Raw genomic sequence first — 24,275 nt, forward strand, 5'->3', positions numbered from 1 at the left:
TCAAGTATTTAAGTTCGCGTGGCTTACTAACAATCTACTATGTATCTTCACAATCACTGACAATTAATATTAGGAAGCTTGAAGCTTTTAAAAACTTGTTGATACAGGGTAATTTCATAGTACTAATACAAGATTTACCACAAGGCTTTATTTATCAGACAGCTTAGCGTGTGTGTGTGTGTGTGTTTGAGATACAGATCTAACAAGTCATATTCATATGATAACTTTTTCCCAAAAAAGTGGCATTAAAGCAGCATGGAACATGATGCCATAGCAACTGAGCCATTACTCACATGAAGTCCATGGATTTACTTAAATAAGAGCTTCGGGTTTGGGCCCATTATTCAGGGTCCTTTAGCACTGATAAACCTGTATTATTTAATTCATAACTCCACTAGAAAAGTTCAACAAAGGCTTAAAACTAGGCTACAAAATCCTAGCCTGAAAATAATTTTCCTTTTAGCTATAATTGTAAAAATATACAAATTGTTTACTTTAAAATGTAAGTATAAATAAAGATTGACTAGTGCAGAACTCATATGACTCTCAAATGACTGAAATCAAATGATGGGCTCAGAATATGATCAAAATACTCTTGGAATTTTAAACAAAATAATGTAAATGACAGATTAATCAACAAACACTGGTTCATGTATGAGAATTCATAAGGATTTTTTATCGGCGATCAAAATTCCTGGTACATATAAAGCCACCTAAATAATTTTGCAATCTTTTGAAACATCTTTCTTCAGAAAAATATATTATACATTTAAAAACTACTTTCTCTACATTCTGGAAAATAATACAAGTTATACAACCTGCCATAAAGCATTTTTCATAAGAGGAAAAAAGCAATTTTCAATTAAAAAAATCTATATTTAAGACTCATCAGGGTTGTCAGAATTGACAAAAGCTGAGAAAATCAAAATGACAATGCCATTCTGATAGTAATTTGCATAATTTTAAAATGGCAAGTTATGATGCAGTATCAGCTTTTAGTTTCATAGAATTTTGTCAATGTGTTGAAAAATTATGCCTTGCTCCTGCAAAAACAAATGCACATGGTTTACTTTATACATTGTCAATGGTCCCATTAAATTAAGCATGCACATGGGCTTTTGTAGAGTAAGGACTCTAGTACAATTTAAATAGGACAGAAATTGGTTTATTTTATGTCCACTCAGACAACCACTAAGCAGTAATGGTGAAGCGTTCATATGCATGAAAGCTGACCAGCCACCATTTTCATTTTTGGTGAGCTGCTCTCACAAAAAGATAGAGAGGTCTGTTTTACTCACAGAGACCTATGTATCTGCCCTTCTCAGGACTTTAATGTTTCAAATCACAGTACTATCCCAGATGTCAAACTAAATGGAGGTTTAAAAATAAAAAACAAAACTCAACTGGTGTTCATTTTACTTTTCAATTTTCTATCCAGATTTTGAACCTAATGCTGGAAACTGAAGGATAAGAACACATAGCACTTGTGAGGTTCAGAATTTTGCAGAAACAGACCCATAAGTCTTTCTGTGATCTGTCCCACCAATACTTCTGAGCATATGCTATGTCTCATGTGATTAAAAGTAAGCACAGGTGTAAGTTTTTGGAGGACTGGCATCCATATATCCTTGTTTTAGGATTTGATCCTGCTACTTGGTGATTGCCTCCTAACTCAAATAGGAACTAGGGATGTGAAAAATGAATAAAAATACTAACTGCATAACTGATAACCGTTACACAGTTAACCGCTTCCAGGGCTGGCCACAGACGCAGGGCTTCCAGTCCTGTGGAGCTGCTGGGGTTCTGGGCTCTGTGATTTTGCTGGCGCTCATGGCCCCATGGAGCCAGCACACCCTTCATCTTTGGCATCCTTTAGGAGTTTGAGGCTATGTCTGCACTGGCGGGTTCGTATGCCAGAAATATGCAAATGAGGCTAAGCGTGGAATATCGCTGAGCCTCATTTGCATATCTAATGAGCCGCCATTTTGCGGAAGAAGCTCTTGCACCAGAGGGAGCGTCTACACTGCCCCTTCTTGCACAAGAAAAACCCTCTTGCGCAATGCCGTTATTCCTGAAAATAATCAGCATAGTGTATCAGTTAACTGGTTTAATTCTTTCATCCGTAATGGGAACTGATGACATTGAGCAATTAGCAGGAATCACTCGGGGACAGATTTCTGAGGGTATTTAGGGTATTCAGAAAGGCACCCAGTAAGATTTTTAAAACTATGGAGAGGCCATTAGATGCCTATCTGCATCTTTAGGCACCTAAATAATTTTACAGATACTTTCAGTAGGATGTAGTCTTGCTCTCATTTGATGACAATGTAAAAATTACTGACACATTTTTGTTAATAGTGCCTCAAAGTAGGCCATTTAAAATCTGAACTGTACCCCTTACTCATGTGAGTAGCCCAAAATAGCCTCCTTTCAATTGAACTATTTTTATGAATAATGATTACTCATGTAAGGAAGTCTTGGAGAAACACATCCTTAATTATGTTGTACATAAAGAAGACTAACATCTATTTCTCAGTATACCAAAGCCCAATATGGGGACACCATGTAATTAGATACAGAAGAAAAATAACAGCTTAGCAAACTTTGAATGATGTGGGATTGCTTTCTTGGACTTCAGTAGTATTTGTTTTATAACCTGTGTCAGAGAGAGAGCATTTTTTATGTAAATAATTACAGCAATAAAAATATAGGTCAAAGGTCTAAAATGAAGCTTATCAAACAGGACTTTGAGCAATTGACAAGTTACTTTATTACTAAAGAGAGAACAAAACCAACCCATATAAAAATGCTATGGTTATAGTGCAAAATGTAATAAATGAATTTTCCTTTGATGTCATATTTTGGGTTGTTTCTTTAGAGTATCTTTAAGAAAAGAAGAAAACCAATCTTAAATGCACATGGGTAGGGTTGCTAATGGAAAGACTCAGCCTCCCAATAGGTGCCTGGCACCCAATTATGAACATCTGGAATTTTCTGTTCTATGTTGGTCTACTATGGATGCAAATGGGTAACTGGTTATCTGGTAAGCATCCCCCTTACTGGGTGATATTTACAGGAACTAGTTAACCAGTGCCTGACCCAGCTGGAGCAGACCCCCTGCCCGTGACATGATGCTGTGGGCTGGTTAATCACTTAAACATTTTGAACATGATTTTACATATCTCTGTGGTCTACATCCTTAGGTCTCTGTACCAACCCATCACTCTTCAAGTGCACCAGGCATTCTATAGTACTATGCCAGAACAATGTCTAGATCAGTAAAAGCATGGAAGCAAATGAGGCATAAAAGTAATTCATAGACAGTACACAAGTTTCCTTCTTTTCCGCAGGATAAAAGATGTTGCAACAGTTTATTTTTATAACTTTGTAGTTTTGGTAGCAAAAGCCTTTCAATAGTTGAAGAAAAGTGAATGCATGTCCTTGTGTTGAGAGCATAAATATAAAACTGTGAATCTGTGGAATGTGGGATTGATGAATAGGGCACTCCGTGAGCTGTACAGTCTGTGTATGTGGCTATCACCTACCTAGAGCAACAAGAAGGGTGATATATTTTTTTTACTGGACCAACATCTGGTGGTGGGACTGAAGAAGAACTCTGTACCTCAAGCTTGTACCTCTCTTACCAACATAAATTGGTCTAATAAAATATTAGCTCACCCACCTTCTCTCTCTAATATCCTGGGATTACAGGGTTACACCACCACTGCATATATGGTATTTAATTACACCATTCCCATTATCCTCTTTGCAATGTTATGTAGTGTGAAGCTAATGCCTCCTTCAGTCTCCACTCCGTGGGCTGAACAGTGTTAGGTTGTTGTGCTGGACAGAGTAGCAACAAAGAGGCACAGATGAAGGGGTGACTGGGGAGGCAAGGGGTACAGAGAGGACCACCCAGGGAGGTATGTGGAGGCACCCTATCTAGTAATAAAAATGTTGGCGTGGGCCTACGGGGGTGGTCCACCTCCCTAGTGCTCAGGAGTTACCAATGCACAGCTGTAACTAGAAGCCGGATGTGAAACCTGTAGAACGCTGTGTAACTACTGGGTGATGCTGCTTTTTGCTCAGAGTGGTGGTGAATTTGGAAGTCTCTGCTATTTTTCCTATTGCCTCAGTAAAAATTGCTAGGCGAGTGTCTGTGTCCCTCACTGATGTGAAGCCGTGGACTGTAGCAACTAAAGCCAAACCGCTCTGCTATCGAATCTCTCCTATTTCTGCTGGACAAAGAAACTTAAGAAAGCCGAATATTTTTTTTAAATTTCTCCTCTTCAATAGCGAAGGCAGGAAAAAGCACCCGCCTCCGGTATCTACCTGCTAGAAGCATCATTCCAAACCGGGCATGTTTTACATGCAGCCTTCACGATAGCGGTGACTGCCCATCCGAACCATATGGGGGGGGGGTCGGTCCTGGGAAGGGGAAAAACCCCTTCGAACCCTGAAATTAACAAATCGCCTCGCTGTCCCCTCCCCGAGCGCTCGCGGCTCTCGCTCCAAACAGGGCAGCCAGTCAGTCCCCTTCAAATGAAAATTACGCCAGCTCCAGTGGCGTGTAAAATTGATGTGAGCTGAAAGAAGTGGGATCAGCGCGATCCTCCCTCTCTTGTCTCAACAGGGGTCCCTGCACGTTACACAAGGCCGAGCTTGTCTCTTTAAGGAGACATTGGCCCCTAATTAGTCCGCATTCCTCCTGGTGCGGGTGATATAGCAGCCGTGAGTGACGGGGAGGGGGGAGCACAGAGGCAGAGCGCATCCTTTTCCCCCTCCAAACCTCCTCTCCTGCCACCACCCAGAGCACAAGATACAAGCAGCAGCAGCAGCCCCAGTCACCCCACGTTACTTTGATTGACAGCTGAACAAATGTTTCCCCTGTTCGAACGCCGGCGCTATGGAACGTCAGCGATCTCAAAGCTCCACCTCCGGCAGGGGGAAGGAACTAGGAAACGGGGGTGTGGCCCATTGGATAAAACAGCATGATTGGCTGCCACGAGAAGCGACGTCTGTCCCCCACGTGGGGGCTCGGTTCTGAGCCCCACCCCCTCCTCAGACCCGCACGCCCATTTGTCAGCAGCGAAATGATGGGCATTAATACAGAACGGCGATTAATGTGTAGCCGCTGCTGATTGGTCGCCGGCAACGCCCTTCATGGGCGGAGCAGAACGAGGGGTAGACCCGGGGAGGGGGCTAGGAAAGGAGGGCTCGCTTTGCCTCATGGTCGTTGGAGTTTTTTGGACTGCAATTTGCAATGTAGCGGGGGGGCAAGGCCACGGAAATGAAACTACAATTCCCAGGAAAACTCGCAGCCCCCTTGTCTTCCGATTGTTGTGAATATGTATCAGAATGTTAATGATTTGCCGCTGCTAAATTTGGTCAAAGAAGTCACCTCACCGGAGCTTGTAGTTAGAGCTGCTCGGAGCGGCGTTGGTGAGGTGGCTGTCGCGGCTGCTGCTGGCTTTGGTGATCTTGTTCTGAGTTGCAAGAGTTTGCGAGGCGAGGAGGGAAGGAGAGAAGACCAATGAACCAGACCGCGTTTCTTCACCCTGCCGCGCTGTAAAAAAAAAAAAAAAAAAAAAAAGGAAGGCGGAAAGGGGGGGGGGGGTTTGCTGCGACCTGTGAATGGGAAAGAGGAGAAACATCACAACAAAAGGTTACTGCACTTGAACCTTTGAAAAGAAGCGAGTATTTGCGAGGCGGAGAAAAGCCAGGAGCAAAACCACCAGCAGCTTTTCCCCACTAGGAGTTTTTTTCCTCCCTACAAAGGAAAGGAGCGGGTTGCCTTTTTTTTTTGACAGGATAACAATTGAGACCCATAAAAGTTTGCAGCCGGAAGAAGCAGCGAGAGGGGGTGTTCTGGGGGGGTGATTCGGAAACTGGGGCGAGTGGAGTTTTCTCTTCTTCCGTTCTTGCCCCTCCACCGGGACTGGATCGGTTGGCGGGGAAGGAGAGACCCCCTTGGAACTGTGGGGCGCTAGGAGAGGGACCTGCCGAGCCCTGGAGGAGGCGGCGGCTGCCGCGCGCTGACACATTGGAAGCGAGACCTGCCGGACGCTGGTGTAGGAACGTCTAGGACACGGGGATCTTCCGATCGTCGGGACACTGGGACACGGACCCTCGGAACGCTGCCGGAGCCGCCGTTCCGCCCGCGACCATGTCTGCTAGCGAGTGACAGCCCCTGTGGAATGTGGCAGCGGTTCCCTCCGGCCGGGGACAGAGCCGCCGCCGAGTGTCCCTCCTCTTGTGTGTTCACGCGAGTCCCGAGGGCGGGGGGGTTCGGGGGCAGCCGGAGACGCTCCTTCGAGCGCTAGCGCCGGGCAGCCCTTTCCTCCTGCTCCTCCTTTGCATTGTTGCCATTAAACTCAATGAACCAAGCTGCTCTGGCCAAAAGCACAAACTAAATCGGTTTGGATGATTCGCGATCTGAGCAAGATGTATCCTCAAACCAGACACCCGGTGAGTAGAGGCAAGGCAGGGTGGGGGGGGAGGACTTGTATGTGGCTCTTGGTTTGTTTCCCCCCCCCCCTCCCCTAAGCCTGGGTCCCCGAGAGAGAGGGCTGGGACCAGGAACAATCGGCACAATACACCCGCCTTTCTCCTGCTGTCCGCTTGCCTCCTGCTTGGAGAAAGCAAACGCAAAAAAGGGGGGAGAGGGGGGAGAAACAATTGAGTTGTAGCCATTTTCTTATTGTTGTCTTTGGCTTTTCAGGCTCTCCAGTGTAGCGATTTCGCCGCTTGTAGTTGCGATCGCTCAGAGCTTTAAAAGAGTCAAAGGCAAACTAAAGACAGAAGGAGGGAGCGAGGGTTCCAGGTCTTAATCTGATTCGTATTATCCCCAAAGTATATTCCTGCTCTAGCAGCTCCCACGGAGCGACCTGTGATTCCCTCCCTTCCCCTCCTGCCTCGTCTCTTTTTCTTGCCCTCTGTCTTCCCTTCACAGTCACCCCAGTTTAGCAGTAGGGTCCCTGACCCCCTTGCCCACTTCACAAGCCTGGCAGTCTGATTACGGGTTGGTGGGTGCTGTTGGGGACGCGGATGAAACGGACATGACCCTGCCTCCCTCTATTCGAGATCTGTAAAGGAGCGTATAAGCCTGGAGCAGGCTTGTGTATGTATGTGCGTAAAGGGCGAGGGACTTTTATGTTTCAAAGAGGAAACGCTGGTGTGTGCGTGTGTATGTAAAGTACGTGAGTTTTAACAGCCTTCGTCCTTACTGCTGTGGGTGAGCCAGCCCCCTTGCACACACTGGGCTGGGCATGTTTGTGTGTCTGCGTGTCTGGGACTGGCTTAGATAGGGCATAATTAAAACCTTTGATAACGATCATTATTTTTAGGCACCGCATCAGCCTGCTCAACCCTTCAAATTCACCATTTCCGAATCCTGCGATCGGATTAAGGAGGAGTTTCAGTTTTTACAGGCTCAGTACCACAGGTAATGATGTTTACTTTCCTTGATCCTCGTGTTTGCTTAGCTCTTGTCACTCTTTTTTTGTTTTGTTTGCAAAGGCATGAACGTGTGTGGATTGCTTTTGGTGTCTTATGGGTTGGGTTTTTTTGTTTGTTTGTTGTTTCCTCCCAAGCAGAAATGTCACTTCCCAGCCCTGCTAGACCAGTGTCTGGAAAGCAACATTTTCTTCTCTCGAATATTGCAGAAGCTGTCTTGAGCTGCGATCATTTGGACAAGGGGGATTTCAAAATATTGTGACTGAGATTTCAAATGTCTCATTGAAACATATGGTTAAAATAATCTCTCAAAGCCTCTTAAACTGAGAATTCATCTAAAATGTGGGAGTCTCTGAGTGAGACTTGTCTGGTTGGACATTCAGGCATAAATAACAGGTCTGCAGTTGTGAGGATAAAGCCATTAAGAAAACACTTTGAAGCAGGGAGCTCAGAAGAATCGAATGTCAAATATTGGAAATAGATCTATTTTTTTTCCTGTTTTTTGGAGGGGGGGAAGAGGGGAGGGAGGTGGCATGGGGTTGTGGATCAAGGGCTGTGATTTGATTGCTTGTGGTATCCTCTTCTCTTGACCCAGCCCCTTCCAGCTTTCCACTGAAATGTCAAGTGCTGATAACCTAGAAGCATAGTTGGTGAGCTATTCAATAAGCTTTATGGTAAAGAGCATTTTATTCTTCAAGTGAGGAACCACTTACCACAAGATTGTTTTGTGCACATTTGAAAACAAAACTGCCATGGAAGGTTTTGATGTTTGCTTACCTTGTCAATGAAATAATGTGCAGAATTTTCTTTACAGTTTCATCAACAGAAAAACACACACACACAATAACACTGCTTTGTCCTTTAAAAAGACATCATTCCTCGAACCTGATTTTTTTTAAATCAAAGCGTCAAATTATGTGTTTGTAGGTGATTTTTTAAAAATGTTTTTTAATATTCTAGATACTGATCTCAATGAGAAACATTTTCTATGAGCCAGTCTACTTTTTTTTCAGAGTAATATATATTTTGGATATAAATTCTGTATATTTGGCCCATTAGAGGAGTATATTATACAATACTTGTTGAAAAGGGAAACTAACAAGACTCCACCCACAAACAATAGCTTGGACTTACATTTTTATTTATATTTTGCAGAAGATGACAGGAAAGGGAAGTAAATGTGTGTCCAGAAGGATATAAAAGTAGTACTCATCATTTTTTTTTTTTTTAATGTTTGAACAGTTTAAAGCTGGAATGTGAGAAACTGGCTAGTGAGAAGACAGAGATGCAGCGACATTATGTCATGGTAAGCAAGCCGCATAAATTCAAAATGTGTATTATCTTTGTGTACGAAAACAAAAATACATTCAGATTATGATAGTAACAGTGCTATAAATGTGGTTGCACCAGTCTCTCCATTGTATACTTCACTTTTAGAGGTTTATTACCTGCGTACACAGTCTTATTTTCCTAAATTTGTCAACGTTTTTAGATGTATTTTGAAAAAAAAATCCAATATTAATAGGAAGGCAGTTAGTCTCTTAAAGATACCCCCAAATTAATAGGCATCTCTTTTCGTTGCTTTTATTTTCTTTTACTGCTTTCCCCTTTGCCATTTTGTCCAGATGTTTTGTTTTGTTTTGTTTTATTATTTATTTATGTATTTATTTAATAAAGGGATGGAACCAAGAATTTCAGAAGCCTTAGGTCTCTGAAAAAGTATTGCTTGTGAGCTGCAGGTCCATACAGTCAGAGAACTGAGCTGGAAAAATAATTTAGTAATTGTTCATATGGGTAAATAACTTGAGTATAAAGAAGTCTCTAAATACATAACTGTGTGATGCATTATGACTACTGCAACGGAGCTGTTTCTATCTGCTCTCTTGTACATCTAAGGGAATAATTGATTTCCATGTGTGTGATCTATAACACAAATATTTACAAAAAGAGTAAATAACTTAAGTGTATCCAAAGCATAAACCTTTAATTAATCTCACATTCTGTCCTTCCCATACCTGATGATGAGTGTAGGTACGGAGCGCATATGTCACACATTGAACTGAGCTCTCTGCAATTCTAAGACATAACAGGACACATTACAGTTGGAATGTCTGCTTTAACTCTGAATTTTCTTGCAAATGTTCTATTAAATTTTAGCTTCTTGTGTTTTTTAAATTTAAAATATTGAATAAAGAGTGCACAGTTTTGCTGATTTATGTTCATGTCTGGTTTCTAGCACTTCAGGCGTTTTTTTGCATCTTTAGTGTATAGTAGAGAACAAAATTGAGAGTATTTTCCATATATTTTCATGATTTCTCATGTTTGACTCCAATTGTCAGGTGTGTTCAGTGTTGTGTTCGCTTCTCGGCCTTATGGCTAAGATCATGTGCTGGCTATTTTTTTTTTTTTTAAATGTGGCTGTTCCTTGTAAATTTGACATGGGGCAAAGTGGCAGTAAAAACAGATGCAAGGGACAAGATGCTGTGAAATTCCCATTCTAATTTTGGGAGATTACAAATACTAGTAAATCTTTGTTAGGTATATAATATGCCATTATATCTGCTGTGAGATTAAAACTGAATATTGGAAGCATTTGCATTATTATGAGGACTAACAGAATCACATTCTCCTTTTTTCTCCTTAGTATTATGAGATGTCCTATGGGTTGAATATAGAGATGCATAAACAGGTAGGCAAACATTTCACTTGGTAAGAAAGTTGGATATAATTCCTCAGTCTAATTTTAAAGTGTTCTGTGACTTTTGTTCAATTGCACGTTTAAGTGGCTGAACGTGTGTGTGTGTGTGCACACACACTGTGGTGCTCTGATACTTCCCTAATGGATTTAGTATACGAATTTAGAGAATTACTGTGTCTGTATTCCCACATGAGTAAGAAACCTGATTCTGTCTCTTACACACACCCCTCCCTCACTGCCAGCTCACAAAAATAGTCCCATTTTACTACAGTGAGACTGTGCATGAGGAAGGATTTGTGAGTAGGACTTGTTAATCTTTTATGTTAGGCATATTTATATCTTTTGGAGCCAGAGTTATATTCTGAACACTAGGCATCAAGGCAAAAAGCTGTATAGTCAATGCATGGAAAAGATACTGCTGTCTTTCAATAGTTAAACTGGAAGGAGAGGAAATTAAAATCGGTCGACACAAGAAATTGATGCAAACCACATACTTGTCCCTTGAGACTATTTAATAGGCCTTTTGTACAGAATTTGTGTCCATTAGTTCCCCAAACTCTACTGGGTAAATGAGTTTTCTAGGAGGATGTGATAAGGGTCAACTCTGTGCCTTGAAGTCTGACAGCTAGGCAAAGATTATTTCCTTGTATAAATCTGTTTGTGTGTTTTTTTTTTTTTAATTTACATTGAGAATGAAACATACATCTGACTTCTGTTTTCTAGATAAAACTCTTTTACTTGGTGTTTACTCAGAAGTTTTCTGAAGTGAATTGCTGCTATTAATTTGCATGTCTTGAGTAATGTAAACAGATTTAAGTGGATATTTGTAGAAACCAATTTTAAAATGTAATAGTATGGGATTTAAAACTTTATTTTGATTGTGGAAATTGGATTTCTTTGTCTTGTCGAAAGCAGTTAAATATAGTTTATTTTAATTTGTTTAACATTAGCATCCTGAGGTACCAGTTTTGATCAGGCCACCTGATAGTAGGCACTATACATCACAAACACTGAGATTCAAGGCGTTCTCAGTCTAAAACACCAGTCCTACAGCGACACACTCACACATGCATAATGTTACACGTGTCCGTGTGAGTAGTCCTCTTAAACTTGGTTGTACTAGTCATATGAGTGATGGTAAGTACATGTGTAATTCTGCAGGAATAAATCAGGACCTAACTTGTGACTTGACAAGTGGGCGCAGCAAACACTTGGAAGAAATAGTGGGGCATATGGAGTACAAGAGTAGTAATGAAAAGTTTGTATATGGGCCTTATTCAGAATTCATGTAAATAAGTGGAAAGACTGCCAATGACTTATCCGGTTTTAGATTTTGATTCTCAATTCATAGCTAGGAGTTTCTGAGTAAAATTTTTAAAAAGTAAATTGTTGGACATAAACACCATAGGTATCCAAAATCTCTTCAGGCCACCTATTTAGCGCTAGGTCATAGACTTCCAAGATAACAAAGTTTGGCTGCAATGGTTGAGAAATGAACAGTGCAGAAATACAAAGGATTAAATGTGTATAAACTTACAAAAACCTATGTACATTTAGCAATAATAGCATCAATCTGAAGTTAGTTGAATTTAAAAGAAAAAAAATGGATTTTTTTTAATTGTTTCAGAAACTAGATACTATTAAGGTGCTGGGAACTTTCACAGAATTTTAAAGAAATTAAACATTTTAATGCTGGGCTTACTAAGGACTGAATTTAATTAAAATTCACTTTTTCTATTGTCACTTTTTAAAATTCAGATTAGTAATGTGGGCCCATTTAAGAGTCCTCTAGGAGCCTAATATCTTTATGGATCTGTGCTGTAAACACTGCATCCAAAACACTTCAATATTTTATCAAATGCTGGTGACTCAAATGAATTACAGCTAAGAAACTTGTTCACTATCACTCTGAAATCTTATCTCTGTTTCTTACATGGCTCCTGTTTTGTTGTACTCCCCCCCCCCCCCCCCATGAAGTCATATAACATCACAACATTTCCTTCTTCTGTTAGTGTAGCAACCACAAAATATTTCCTCTCTGTCCCTACAACTGTAAGAGTAAGACCCAGTTTCTCATAGTAATCCTGTATGTGGGGGGGAGGGTACTTTCAGGCTTCCACTTAAAATTCTGCTTTCTTCCTCCCCCAGTCTTCAAATTCTACATAGTCAAAATTGAGCAATTCTCCCATACTTCCCCCTCCCCTTCCCCCCACCACACACACCATATTTTTTGGCTTCCTAAATTCAATCATATCGAAAATCCTGAGGGCAGTTTATCACATTATGAAATACAGACAGCTCTGCAAACCACCTACTTATTATATTTTCTTTCTTTTTTTTTCCCCCCCCTTAAGCACAGAGGCATATCTATCTTTATTTGTTTTCCTAGGCAGACAGCCTTGGTTCCTCTTAGCTTCTTTTCCAGATATACTCACTGGATGCCCTTGTAATGGAAAGCAGGCAATAATGCAGTGAAGTTGCCCTGTGGCGTAATTGGGCCTAGTTCTCAAGATCAAGTTAGGCTTATTCACTTATTAGATTTGCGTCTCAGAGGGTTCAAGAGTAGGACTCCCTGGAGTCCTTGCAAGTACCCTAGTAATTGGTGGCCCTGATATTTGAGACCTTTGTGTATTTTTCTGTTAAAGCTTCTGTTCTTCTTGGCTGCTCCCAGCCACAGAGTATTTATTTTTAGAGAAATTTTTCATTGGAACAAAAATGATGGCTGTGATGGAGTCATGACTCTGTGACTTAGCAAATTGATAAAAGGATAAACGCACATAGCAGTGACAGTGTGGGTGCATGTGTGATGGCAAGGGTAGGGGGGAAGTGATAGTTTCTTTTCCCATCCCTCCTGTGATGCTCATCATCAGTCATCCTGTGTTGATTTTGATAGAAGACTATTAAAGTGAAACCTATGGGGAATTTGTCATTCTGAAAGGAAAGCTAATGTAATTAGTACCAATTAAAGTACATTTAGTAAATTGGATTTAATCTTAATTAAGCCTGCATAATGTTGCCAATTTTTAACAATTATGTTTGAGAACATAATTAATTTAAATTTTGGTAACTGAGTCAATAACATTAGACTGGTAGAATTAGTCATTTATATATTTTTTAGAAGAAGCGAGGGGGATGTTGAGACATGGCATTACAGCCTAAAATAGTAGTCTAATTTCTGGTAATCTCTAGCCGGATCAATAGAGCTCATCAAACAAATTTAGAAGAAACAGCAGAAAAGTTAGATGGGATTGTGGATTGCCACATGAAACTATAATTCCTTAGACCGTTAAGTCCTAGTATTAGAATAAAGGTGGAAAATGGAGTATGATTTGGAAATGTTTGTTTCTTGCTAAATTGTTGTAGCATGGAGGTTTTTTTTTTTTTTAATAAAAAGTTAAATGGCTTGTGTGTATCCATTTATGTGCTCTTATTTTTGTGCTTTTTTTGTTTTTGTTTTTGCTGGTCATCTGATCTAATTTTTAGAGTTAGGGTTTTGAAATCACATGGTCAAGAGTTTATTTCAATTAGTGTAATCAGACATGAATTCTGATGGATTTTAATCCAATGTGAGTGATTATTATTTAAAATTAAGTATTAACATTTGGCTAGAGACACAAGCATTTATGAATGGAACTGGTGGGGAAGATAATCAGGTTAAAATATCTCACTTTAATATTTTTAGAGTTGGTGACTATGAATTGGGGTGCCTTCCAGTTACAATTCTGCTGTTTTAAAGGAATTCTGAGGGTAAAAAGGTGATATCACAGCATGTTTTAAAAGAAAGTTCAGCTCTAAAGAAGCTGGGTATTAAAATGAAATGACTTAAAACAAATCACTATAGGTTGTCCGTCTTCCTCCTGAGCCCCGATTTCACTCAAATCCATGTAAATTTTATTATAAGACTTGGGCAACAACCGTTTGAGTGCTGCTAAAATATTAATTGAATAGAAATGAAAGGGCTCTACTAGCTGATGGGATATCATAATCATAGCTGCAGTAGTCGATGGTAAATGATGATAAATGACATTAGGAACCTTTTAGCAAACTGTAATAACTATGAGAAGGGAAGCAATATGGATTTGCATTATATCTGATACCCTCTAGTACCAAGTGGATTGCCGATACTGCTTGTTTAGCATTTTCTAAGGGCAATAGGATATTGATTTCTGACTTACAAGGAACAGCTCTATTTTCACCATTGAAAAGTATTGCAGGTTGTTAAGAAGAAATTGACTTGAAGAGGCCTGACTGCTGCCCATCATGGAGCAAATAAAGCAAAGCTGCCGAAGCATGGTGGAGCAGCGAGATGGGGCCCTCAGCAATTTGTTGCTATTAATTTACCATGCTTGACAGCAAATCAATCGGCATCTACTTCATCTGCTGGAGAAAATGCTGTCCAGGGCAGATAAAAGGCCCTGTGTGGTACAGGGAATAGAGTGGATTGGCCAAATGGAGGCTGCAGTTAATGTGTAAATAAGTGAAATCAAGGCCACTGTTGCAGAGAAAGCTGTTTTTAATTAGGTTGGGGCTTTATAGTGAGCTATTTAAGAAAGTGTAGAGCTTGGCGAGTAAGAGGAGATTTATTGCCAACTGAGTTAATATATGGATTGTATGACATACTAGCCTTGAGTCTGCTTGCTTCTTGCACCTTAGTAAATTATTTCAGTAAAAAGGTAAAGATGGGAATCTATTTGTTTAATTTAGGCCTAAATTGTGACTGTTTTTCATCATCTTGGCCATAAAATGCATGTATCACTGAAAATTGTTTTGTGTATATGCTACATCTGTAACAGGAAAGTGTTTTTAAGGTGGGGACCTGGACACTGTATACACATATCTAAATAAAATGTTAGGATAAAGATACCCTGTGGTTGAATGTGCACTGTCTTTCATTTGAAGAATAGCTGGAGAGCCAACTAAAATTGCGCTGGCTAAATTTGCTCCCCATTATGAACAGTAGGAAAGGTTTAATAGCGATACAAGCAGTGGGTAGTCAGAATTGAGCTGCAAAACTTCAAAACAGGAGACATTAGAAACAAAATTTTGAAGATTGCAGCACTGCACAGTGCTGTTAAGGGAGAAAAGCCTACTTGTGGATTTTTCCATTAAAGCTTCAAAATATAAAAAGTGGATTGACAAATCAGTTTGACAACCAAACCTTATCTGTCCTCGTTTAAGATTATTCAGCCTACTCAGGGAGGCCAGTACAGTTAAATAGCTCATCCACCTATTTTCATAAACTAGAAATCTCTAATATTCTGGAATTAAAACAACACACACACAAATTCTTCTCCATAACTATCAAGTCTTGGGCTTGGTGGGCAGGGAATCTTTCTTACACATGTCCTTTGGCTAAACAGATGTAGCAGAAACCTGTTATTGAAAAGTTTGCCCATTGCCACCCCAGAAAAATGTGTATTAAGACAAGCACTTGTGTTGTACTGACAAGGAAAGAAAAAAACCAACATTTTAAGTATCTTGGCTGTTCAGACAGATGCTTAAGATACGGGAAATGGCATACAACATGCTGAGCAAACTTTTAAATTAAGACATATGTTTTATTTTTACTGTCAGCAAGGCATTACTCTAACAGCTAAAAACAAAAGCATTCTTTTCTCTTGGAAAGTTACTCATTTGCTTTAATGTTGGCTCAATGTGTGAGCTGGAGGCAGGAGGGAAGTTAGTAGTGATGTCTAACGTTTTCTATGAGAGATTCTTGCAACCTTGTGACAAATCTGAAGATCTCTCCTAGACTGAGGAGTCATTAGAGGAGGTTTTGATAAGATCAACAGTAATAAGTCACCGGGACCAGATGGTATTTTCCCAAGAGTTCTGAAGGAACTCAAATGTGAAATTTATAGTTTACAAACTACAGTTAGTAGTTCTATCATTTAAATTTGCTTTTGTATCAAATAACTAGAGGATAGCTAGTGTGATGTCCCTTATTAAAAGTGCTCCAGAGGTGATCCCTGCAATTATAGGCTAGTAAGCCTGACTTTAGTACCAGGCAAACTGGTTGAGCCTATAGCAAAGAACAAAATTGTCAGACAGACAAATGAACATAATTTGTTGTGGAGGAGTCAACCATGGCTTTGCAAAGGGAAACCATGCCTCACAAGTCTACTAGAATTAATTGAGGGGGTCAACAGGCATGTGGATAATGGGGATCCAATAGATATAGTGTACTTAGATTTCAGAAATCCTTTGACAAGGTCTCTCACTGAAGGCTCTTAAGCAAAACAAGCTGTCCTGGGATAAGAGGGAAGATTCTTTGCAGGATTGGTAATGTGCTAAAAGATAGGAAACAAAGGGAAGGAATAAATGCTCAGTTTTTAGAATAGTGGTCTCTCTCAGGGTTCTGTACTGTGACTAATCCTATTCAACATATTCATAAATGATTTGGAAAGAGGTGAACAGTGAGGTGGAAAAATTCTGCAGATAATACAAAACTACTCCAGATAGTTAAGTCCCAAGCAGACTGTGAAGAACTTCCAAAGGATCTCAAAAAATGGGTGACTGGGCAACAAAATGGCCAATGAAATTCAGTGTTGGGGAATTGCATTTTCCAACTATACTCCTAAAATGAAGGCATTTAAGTTAGCCTTTACTGCTTAAGAAAGAAATCTAGGAGTCATTGTGAATAGTTTTATGAAAACATCCACTCGTCAGCCGCAGTCAGAAAAGTGAACAAAGTTAGGAATCACCAAGAAAGGTACAGAAAATGTATTGCCTCTCTCCAAATCTGTGATTATGCCCATATTTTGAATATTTCATGCAGATGTGGTCGCCTCATCTGAAAAAAAGATAGCTTGGCATTGGGAAAGGTGCGGAAAGGGGCAATAAAAATGACTAGGGATATGGAATGGTTCCATATCAGGAGAAATTAATGAGCCTGGGACTTTTCAGCGAGGACTAAGGGGGATATGAAAAAGGGGTGTGTGTGTGTGTGTGTGTGTGTGTGTGTGTGTGTGTATAATCATGGCTGGTGTGGAAAAAGTGAATCAAGAAGAGTTATTTATACCCTCTCATAGCAAGAGAACTTGGGGTCTCTGAATTAAATAAATAGGTGGTAGGTTTAAAACAAATTCCCCCCCCCCCCCATACAAAATACAGTCAAGCTGTGGAATGAAGATCAAGACTATAACAGGGTTTGGAAAATAATTAGATTATAGCTCTATCAACAGTTATTAGCCAGGATGAGCAAGGATGGTGTCCCTAGATTCTATATGCCAGAATCTTGGAATGGGTGACAGAGGATGGATCATTGGATGATTACCTGTTCTGCTCATTTCCTCTGAGGCATCTGACATTGGCCACTGTTGCAAGACAGGATACTGGGCGAAATGAACCCTTTGGTCTGACCCAGTATGATTGTTTTTAGCTCAATTGTTTGCGGCAGGTGGTAGGAACTGATCAGAGTGGAAAAGGCCCTGATCAACCCAAGAGCTTTCTTTGCTGTATGTAATTTCTTTCAGCTTTATTTGAGTTATAAACTGTTAGATTGCCTTGTATTCCCTGGGATAATGTTAGCATCTAAGCTAAGAAGTAAATGTGAGCACTCTCAACAGCTGGATCCATTTTACTGATTCTACTGCAAGAGTAATAGAAGCAACAACCATTCTACAGCAGAGTGGGGTTTTTTTTTCTGTCCCCCTCCCAACCATTTTTCACTTATGGTATCTGAAAACGTTTTGCATAGAGATGTGGATCCCTTTGGAAATCTTAGACCTAGTCCATAGAAACAGCTGGGAGCTTCCAGGCTGCTGTTTCATGTACAATATAGGGATAGAGAGGGGAAACTGAGAGAGAATAAGTGTCTATCATGCCAGGCTTTTGCGACCAACTTGTGGATCCAACATATGGCACCAGCACTTCATCACTCTTTGTGGGATAAAAGCTTTCTGCTGCTGTTGGCAAATGTAGCTAATCTTGTAGTTTTTAAGTGGTTGAAGTCTATGGTCTTATGATGGGACATGATTGGGAAGAGGTGTGGGGTTTTTGTTTTTTACAATTAGACATAATTAAAATGTCCTTTTTTCTCCCAAAAGAGAAAAAAGTCACTTAGAAATTAATAACGATAAACTTTTTTGGGGTTGCAAAGTCAAATAGCCAAATTTGGAAAATTGTAAGATTTACAGTTGCTCAATTCTGCCTGTTTGTGTGCATATAATATGTGTGTCTTATTGTATAAGTACATATCACTTTTTTCTTCAAATCTTTGTTTATGGCACAGAGTAGATACACAAAAGGCATAATTAAAGTTGTGCAGACAACTATAAAGCTGACTTTTAAAAAATGTGTACACTTGAGCTAAACTTTCCTGAAGTTTTGTGCTATTTTTTCATAGTTATTAAAATCACTAATTATATAGCTTGTAAGTTCCCCAGAGCAAGGATTTGTTTGTGCTTCTCTTTGTACAAAAGAAAAATAAACTTTTGTTGCTTAGTATATACAAGTGCCAGTTGACTAAATTAAGTAAAACAAATTAGTGAATTTTCTTTACTCAAATACCAAAGCTTGTATAATGCCCAGTTTCCAGATACAGAGGAGCCAGATTTGTTTTCAATTTATTTTATGTTTTAAGAGTGTTACTGTCGGATAGGATATACCAGAATAATTGAGAATTGGGTAGATTTTGTGAATGAGTTGATTGTGATCATTACAGAAATCACTTTTTTGCTATCCATAGATTTGAGCACATCTATTGTCATTGGCTTCAAGAAAGTCCTCTCATCCATGAGGTGATGGATGCAAAAGGATTAGAAAAAAGATAACTGTTTGATACTTGCATTAACCAGTATAATTACCTTATTTTGTGACTGAATAAATAGAACCTCACTCAATCTTATTTTAGAAAGGATTGCCTCATAGGAATGTAGGGTTGGAAGGGCCCTAAAGAAATCATCAAGTCTAGCCCGTTTTTAAATCCTCCAAAGATGGGGATTGTGCAGCATCTCTTAAAAGCCTATTTCAGAGCTTAACTACCCTTATAGTTAGAAAAAAATTCTTAATATCATTCTAACCTAAATCTCCCTTGCTGCAGATTAAGCCCATTATTTCTTGTCCTACGACTAGAGGACATGGAGATTAGTTAAGTCCCTGTCCATTGTGTAATAGCCCTGAATATATTTGAAGACCATTATCAGGCTGTACCTGTTTTAGTTATCTTTTCTCAGAACTGAACCTGCCCAATTTTTTTAAACTTTTGCTCATAGATCAGGTTTTCTAAACCTTTTATCATTTTTTTATTGCTCTTTTGGATTCTCTCCACTTTGTCCTCATTCTTCTTAAAGTGTGGCATGCAGAATTGGGTATAGTATGCCATCTGAGACATTACCGGTGTGAGAGGAGCAATACAATTGCTTTACAGGACTGTGGGAAACTTGGCCGTGGACATCCAACTAACTAAAATCATGCCAAACCACGGATATTGCCAGGCCAGAGAGTGCTGGACTAGAGAGGTTCTACCTGTACAATAAAACAAACAAAGTATCAAATAATATACAGATACTATTCACTAATCCCGTGGTAGCACTGCACTGAAGAGTGGGTTGTTTCTTGATATACTTAGATGAATATAGGTAAAATTTTCTATACAGTAGAGATTGTATTATAACACCTCTTATCGTTATGGGTAGTACAGGGCATTTACCTAGATCACAAATACATTTAGTACTAAAACTAAACTGAACATAATTCAGTTTTTGATTAAGAAGGAACTTCATGAACTTGCAGTGGCCCAGAATCATTATTATTATTATTATCATAATCAAGAAGAGGAGTGGGCTAAATCAGGCCAACGGGTCAGATGCAACCCACCAAGCATTTTTCTCTCCAGTTTGCCCAGCTGATTAGCAAGAGCACACACATGTATAGCTGGCATCCTATGTTCAGCTGCCCCTCTCCTCTTCTTGCTGTGTCCTGTAGCTGAGTTGCTCCCAGGATTCTTCTACTAGCTGCGTAGAGGGGAGGGCAGTGCTGAAGTCAGGGTGTCCCTCTGCCCCACCCCCTGCAGAACAGAGAAAGGGTTGGGAAGAGGGAGACACACCACAGAGCTGTTCCAATTTGAAGCATGGATGGTAAATGACTCAGAGGTGTGCCTGTCTTAAGAGGCAGGACACTGTACACACACACACCCCTTACCCACCCATATTCTATCTCTGGCGTGTGGGGGAGACAACAGGGCAGGGAAGTTTTCCTTATCTTAGAGACGGCGTGTGGCTTCTCTCAGAAACTTATCCAGCAGCAATCAGCACACACCCTCTCTGTGTCACGGTCACACACTCCCAGTCTGTGCCACACTCTGTCTATGCCATCTACCCACATAGTCCCAGTTACTAGATTGAAGATTTGTATTGGGAGGCAGTTAATAGCACCTTAAACTATGTTTTTACTGTATTTAAAGTTAGTTGTGGTGCACACACTGGTATTTCGTCAGTACTGTGTGAAGGATTCCAGCAAAATAGAATGAGCAGATGTCTAACTCTTATTAATAATTTAGTTTATTTAAAACATGTGTGTAATTGAATATGTCACAAATGTTCAGCAGAGCTTTAAATAGTTTGTTTGTTCTGGGTGAGATTTAGACCTGTTGGAATTATCTTTCCAGGCTGATTGCTTGAGCATGGAAAACTAATGTTATTGCTGAGATGTTTAAATACACAAATGTGTCGGGCAAGTTAAAATTGCAGTTCCCGGAGTAATCTTAAATTGGTCCCTTTAAAGCTATGCGTTTATACGGTATACACTATTGACAAATGTTAAAGAATCATGAATCTGTCTCTCCTCTGCCCTCCAAAATAACGATACTGTTTTTAAAAACATCTCCTGATTTTAAAGCCAAAGAGATTTGACTTGGTTTCATTTGCTTTCTGACTTTGGAGCCACAACTCACATTTAAAAGTTTTTGCTCCAAGAATCTAATATAATCTGTTGTGTTTAGCAGAAAGAGGCTTTAATTAAAACATGCCATTGTGAATAATACAAAAAATCTAATCATGAGAGATGACAACATCATGTGCTGTTAAAAAAATATAAGTAAACTGCTGTCTTTTGTTGTAATTTCTTGGACTTTGAAAATGTGGGCTTCAGTTATTTAAGAAAAAAACAAACTTTAAAATATTCCGCTATTTTTTGTTAACTCCTTGTATTGCAAGTGGATTTATATCTTGTGCTGCCATGACATTTTCTGCAGTTCTGCTTTCAGTGGTAAAAAGAGGGAGAGAGAAACGTGTGCGGTGCATATGATAAGGTACTCTGTTTTAGCTTCTTCGCTTTGCCTTGCCTAAATGGGCTCTCAGCAGGATTTCATCCAGCCAAAGATTTTTGACATTTACTGGATTGTATTCAACTTCTTAAAAGGAGAGAAACCTATTATTCTTGTGTTTTGGGATGTGGAATGTTGGCAATAAAATTTTCTGTTTCTGTTTTCTTGTATTTGCTTAAAACCTCCATAGAGTATCTCACACTTGAGCAGAAGTCTGAGTATCCCATTCAGCCTATGCACAGTGTACTGTCAGCATAATAATGTCCTGCCACCAGATTGAGTTTTTGGCTTGCACGGTGTAGTGTTTTGTTTTCTGAAAGCACTTTTGTAATATTCCTTTCCTCCCTCTTAAAACAAACACAATAAATCTCCACCTGATTTACCATATATCTGACTGGATTCCCCTAATGTCCATGTTGCCTCTTTCCCATTGGCGGTTTTATGGAGGAATTTGAAAATGTAAAACTCAAACAGAAACCTCCAACAACAGCATAAAAACCTGGGAGTAATAAGTAGTCAGTAGCACTCGAGCACCCATTGGAATCACCAGAATAGCAGATAAAGAATATGGTAATATGGGTTTTAATGTGCCAGCTGTCTTTAGCTGCATCCATAGCCAATGATGCAAATTTACCATCTTTTAGAAAGCAGAGGAACCTTTCTCCCCTTCTCAAGAGTTTGAACCCACAGTCAACAAATTAAAACACAAGCAAGCCAACATATGCTCTCTGCAAAGACTTAATAAAACATTTTGGTACTTGTAGTCAGTGATTTAAATTTAAAATAATTTTTACATACTGGAGTGGGAGGGCGACGCTGGGAAGGGGGGAGGGGTGCAAGAAAGGGAAGCAGTTCCATCACACACCCAGGCACATTGCAGTTACTTTTCAGAAAACTTTGTCTCAGTTATATAGCCGATATGCTGGTGCATACTTTCTGAAAAGTAACTTTAATGTGCCTGGGTGTGTGATGGCTGAGGAGAAGGGGAAAGAGGGACTGTACTCAAGGCCACTAGCTGTATGCTTTTGCATAGATAAATTGGAAGATAAGGGAGATCATGTGCATTTCATTATGAATCTTACAATATGTAATCATGAGAGATCTGAGCCATTCTGAATGCCGTTCTTCCCTACAGCCACTTATTGGTTATCATGATTGATATATTACATAATTGTGTTTAAAATTAATCATAACTATTGTTGGAATGACTGCATAACCTTGAATTGATGGGGGAAAAAATAAGGATCTTCCATGTCCTGGGGCCTCTCAAAAAATTAACTTCTTTTTTTTTTTTTTTTTTTTTAAATTGATCTAGCTCTGTAATACAGGTAGAAAGAGAGTGGACTTCTAGACTTTTATAATTCCTAATGGTTAGCCCATCTATCTCATTTATCTGTATATAGTGCTTGAGAAATTAATTGCTCCTGCATCCTGTTTGCCAATTGCTTTCCATTTTAACTTCCTCTGGGAAAGGGGAGGAACCAAAGTAACTCTCAAATCTCAGTCAGTAAACAAAGATTACTCAAGCTATTCATGTCAGATTACCACCCATTCCCTATTCATGACCTTTCCTGTATACCAGCATGAATTTTTCAGTAGTCTTTAATGTTTAGCTTTGCACTTAAATCAAAGATAGTCACTCTCCCTTCCACTCATGCAAGGAGGGGGCCAAAAATCAGTGCAGCATAGCTGTAGAATAGCTTTGGGAAAGTGAGAATACCTGGTCTATTCTATGCCTTGGATTCCAGAGAACTCAACGGGAAACCACTCCACAAAGCTGTTTCAGACTTCTGACAAGACTTGGCGCCAGAGCCAGGACAGAGTGGAGACACTGAATTCCTCCTCTTTGGCATGCTTTCTTGCTGAGCCAGGAAATTCTGAGTTGGATATCTGATAGTGAAATCTCAGGAAAGCCACTCTACTACTACCGCTGCTGCTCTAAAGCCAACCGATGAGTGGCAACGTTGGTTCTGATGGATCTTTGTGGTGGCATTGTCCTTAATGCCAGATGCCCAGAGATGTGGATTTCCACCCCCTGCTTGAGAGAATATGGGTCGTTTATTTTGGAACTTAGTTAATTCTTTTTGTATTAACTTTTTTGGTCTTTGATTTCTTTTGAATCTAGAAAGGAATTTTGTTATTGAATGCACAGTTCTTAGACTAAGAAGATCTGGAATCTATGCCGGTCTCCTCTTGTGAACTCTCCAGGTGACCTTGGCAAATCACTTAACTTCCTGTGCCTCTGTTTCAGAAAGGGGAGGGATGATTGATAGGAGAGGCTTAATTTGTTAATATTTGAAACTGCATTGAAATCCTCAAATGGAAGGTTTTCTAGAAGTGCCAAACATTAATTGAATAGCTATGTTGTAGGGGAAGGGAGGGCATATTTTAAAATGGCTTAAAGTAGTGTTCACTTTAAAACACAGTCCTGTTACACATACCCTGCCATAAAGTTGTATTTGGTCTTATGGCCAGCAATGTCACCCTGTAGTTTATATCAATGATGTGTAATACTGAAAGCACTTGTGTTGATCTTCTATCTTATCCCAAATGAATTTTATAGCAGGAAGAGAGTGTTGGAAATCCTAGGCAGTGGTTTGAAGATTGGCTCCCTGTCCAAATGAAAAAATTATGTTCAGGTATAAGTTGATCCAAAAAGTCTGCGCTGGATTCTTGGTCTGAAGAGGAGACACTGAACAAGGAGCAACTGGAAGGGAATTATGTTTTCTCCTCACGTCTCATATGTCCCTGCAGTACCATTCCCTCTATGACAATTCTCTAGCTACACAGTGCCCTCTTTGAAAGATGGCACTTTATCACTGTGTGATACAACTGAATATAAAAGGGAACTTGGGA

General features: G+C 39.8%; 1 protein-coding gene across 6 annotated transcripts in view; it reads left to right on the forward strand.

The window, feature by feature from the left end:
• Positions 1 to 5,281: 5,281 nt before the first annotated feature.
• Positions 5,282 to 24,275, forward strand: part of LOC102460994 (TLE family member 4, transcriptional corepressor) — a 133,106-nt gene continuing 114,112 nt past the window's right edge. For 3 of the 6 annotated variants that reach the window (XM_075931746.1, XM_075931747.1, XM_075931749.1), the window contains exons 1-4: positions 5,283 to 6,468; positions 7,347 to 7,444; positions 8,698 to 8,761; positions 10,100 to 10,144. In XM_075931746.1, the coding sequence (XP_075787861.1) occupies positions 6,424 to 6,468; positions 7,347 to 7,444; positions 8,698 to 8,761; positions 10,100 to 10,144 (252 nt within the window). In that variant the 5' untranslated portion in view covers positions 5,283 to 6,423. Of the gene's footprint in view, positions 6,469 to 7,346; positions 7,445 to 8,697; positions 8,762 to 10,099; positions 10,145 to 24,275 lie in introns of all 6 variants that reach the window. The other 3 variants (XM_075931744.1, XM_075931745.1, XM_075931748.1) reach the window with 2 other exon arrangements.

The sequence above is a fragment of the Pelodiscus sinensis genome, chromosome 6, assembly GCF_049634645.1.
Source record: "Pelodiscus sinensis isolate JC-2024 chromosome 6, ASM4963464v1, whole genome shotgun sequence".
Taxonomy (NCBI): domain Eukaryota; kingdom Metazoa; phylum Chordata; order Testudines; family Trionychidae; genus Pelodiscus; species Pelodiscus sinensis.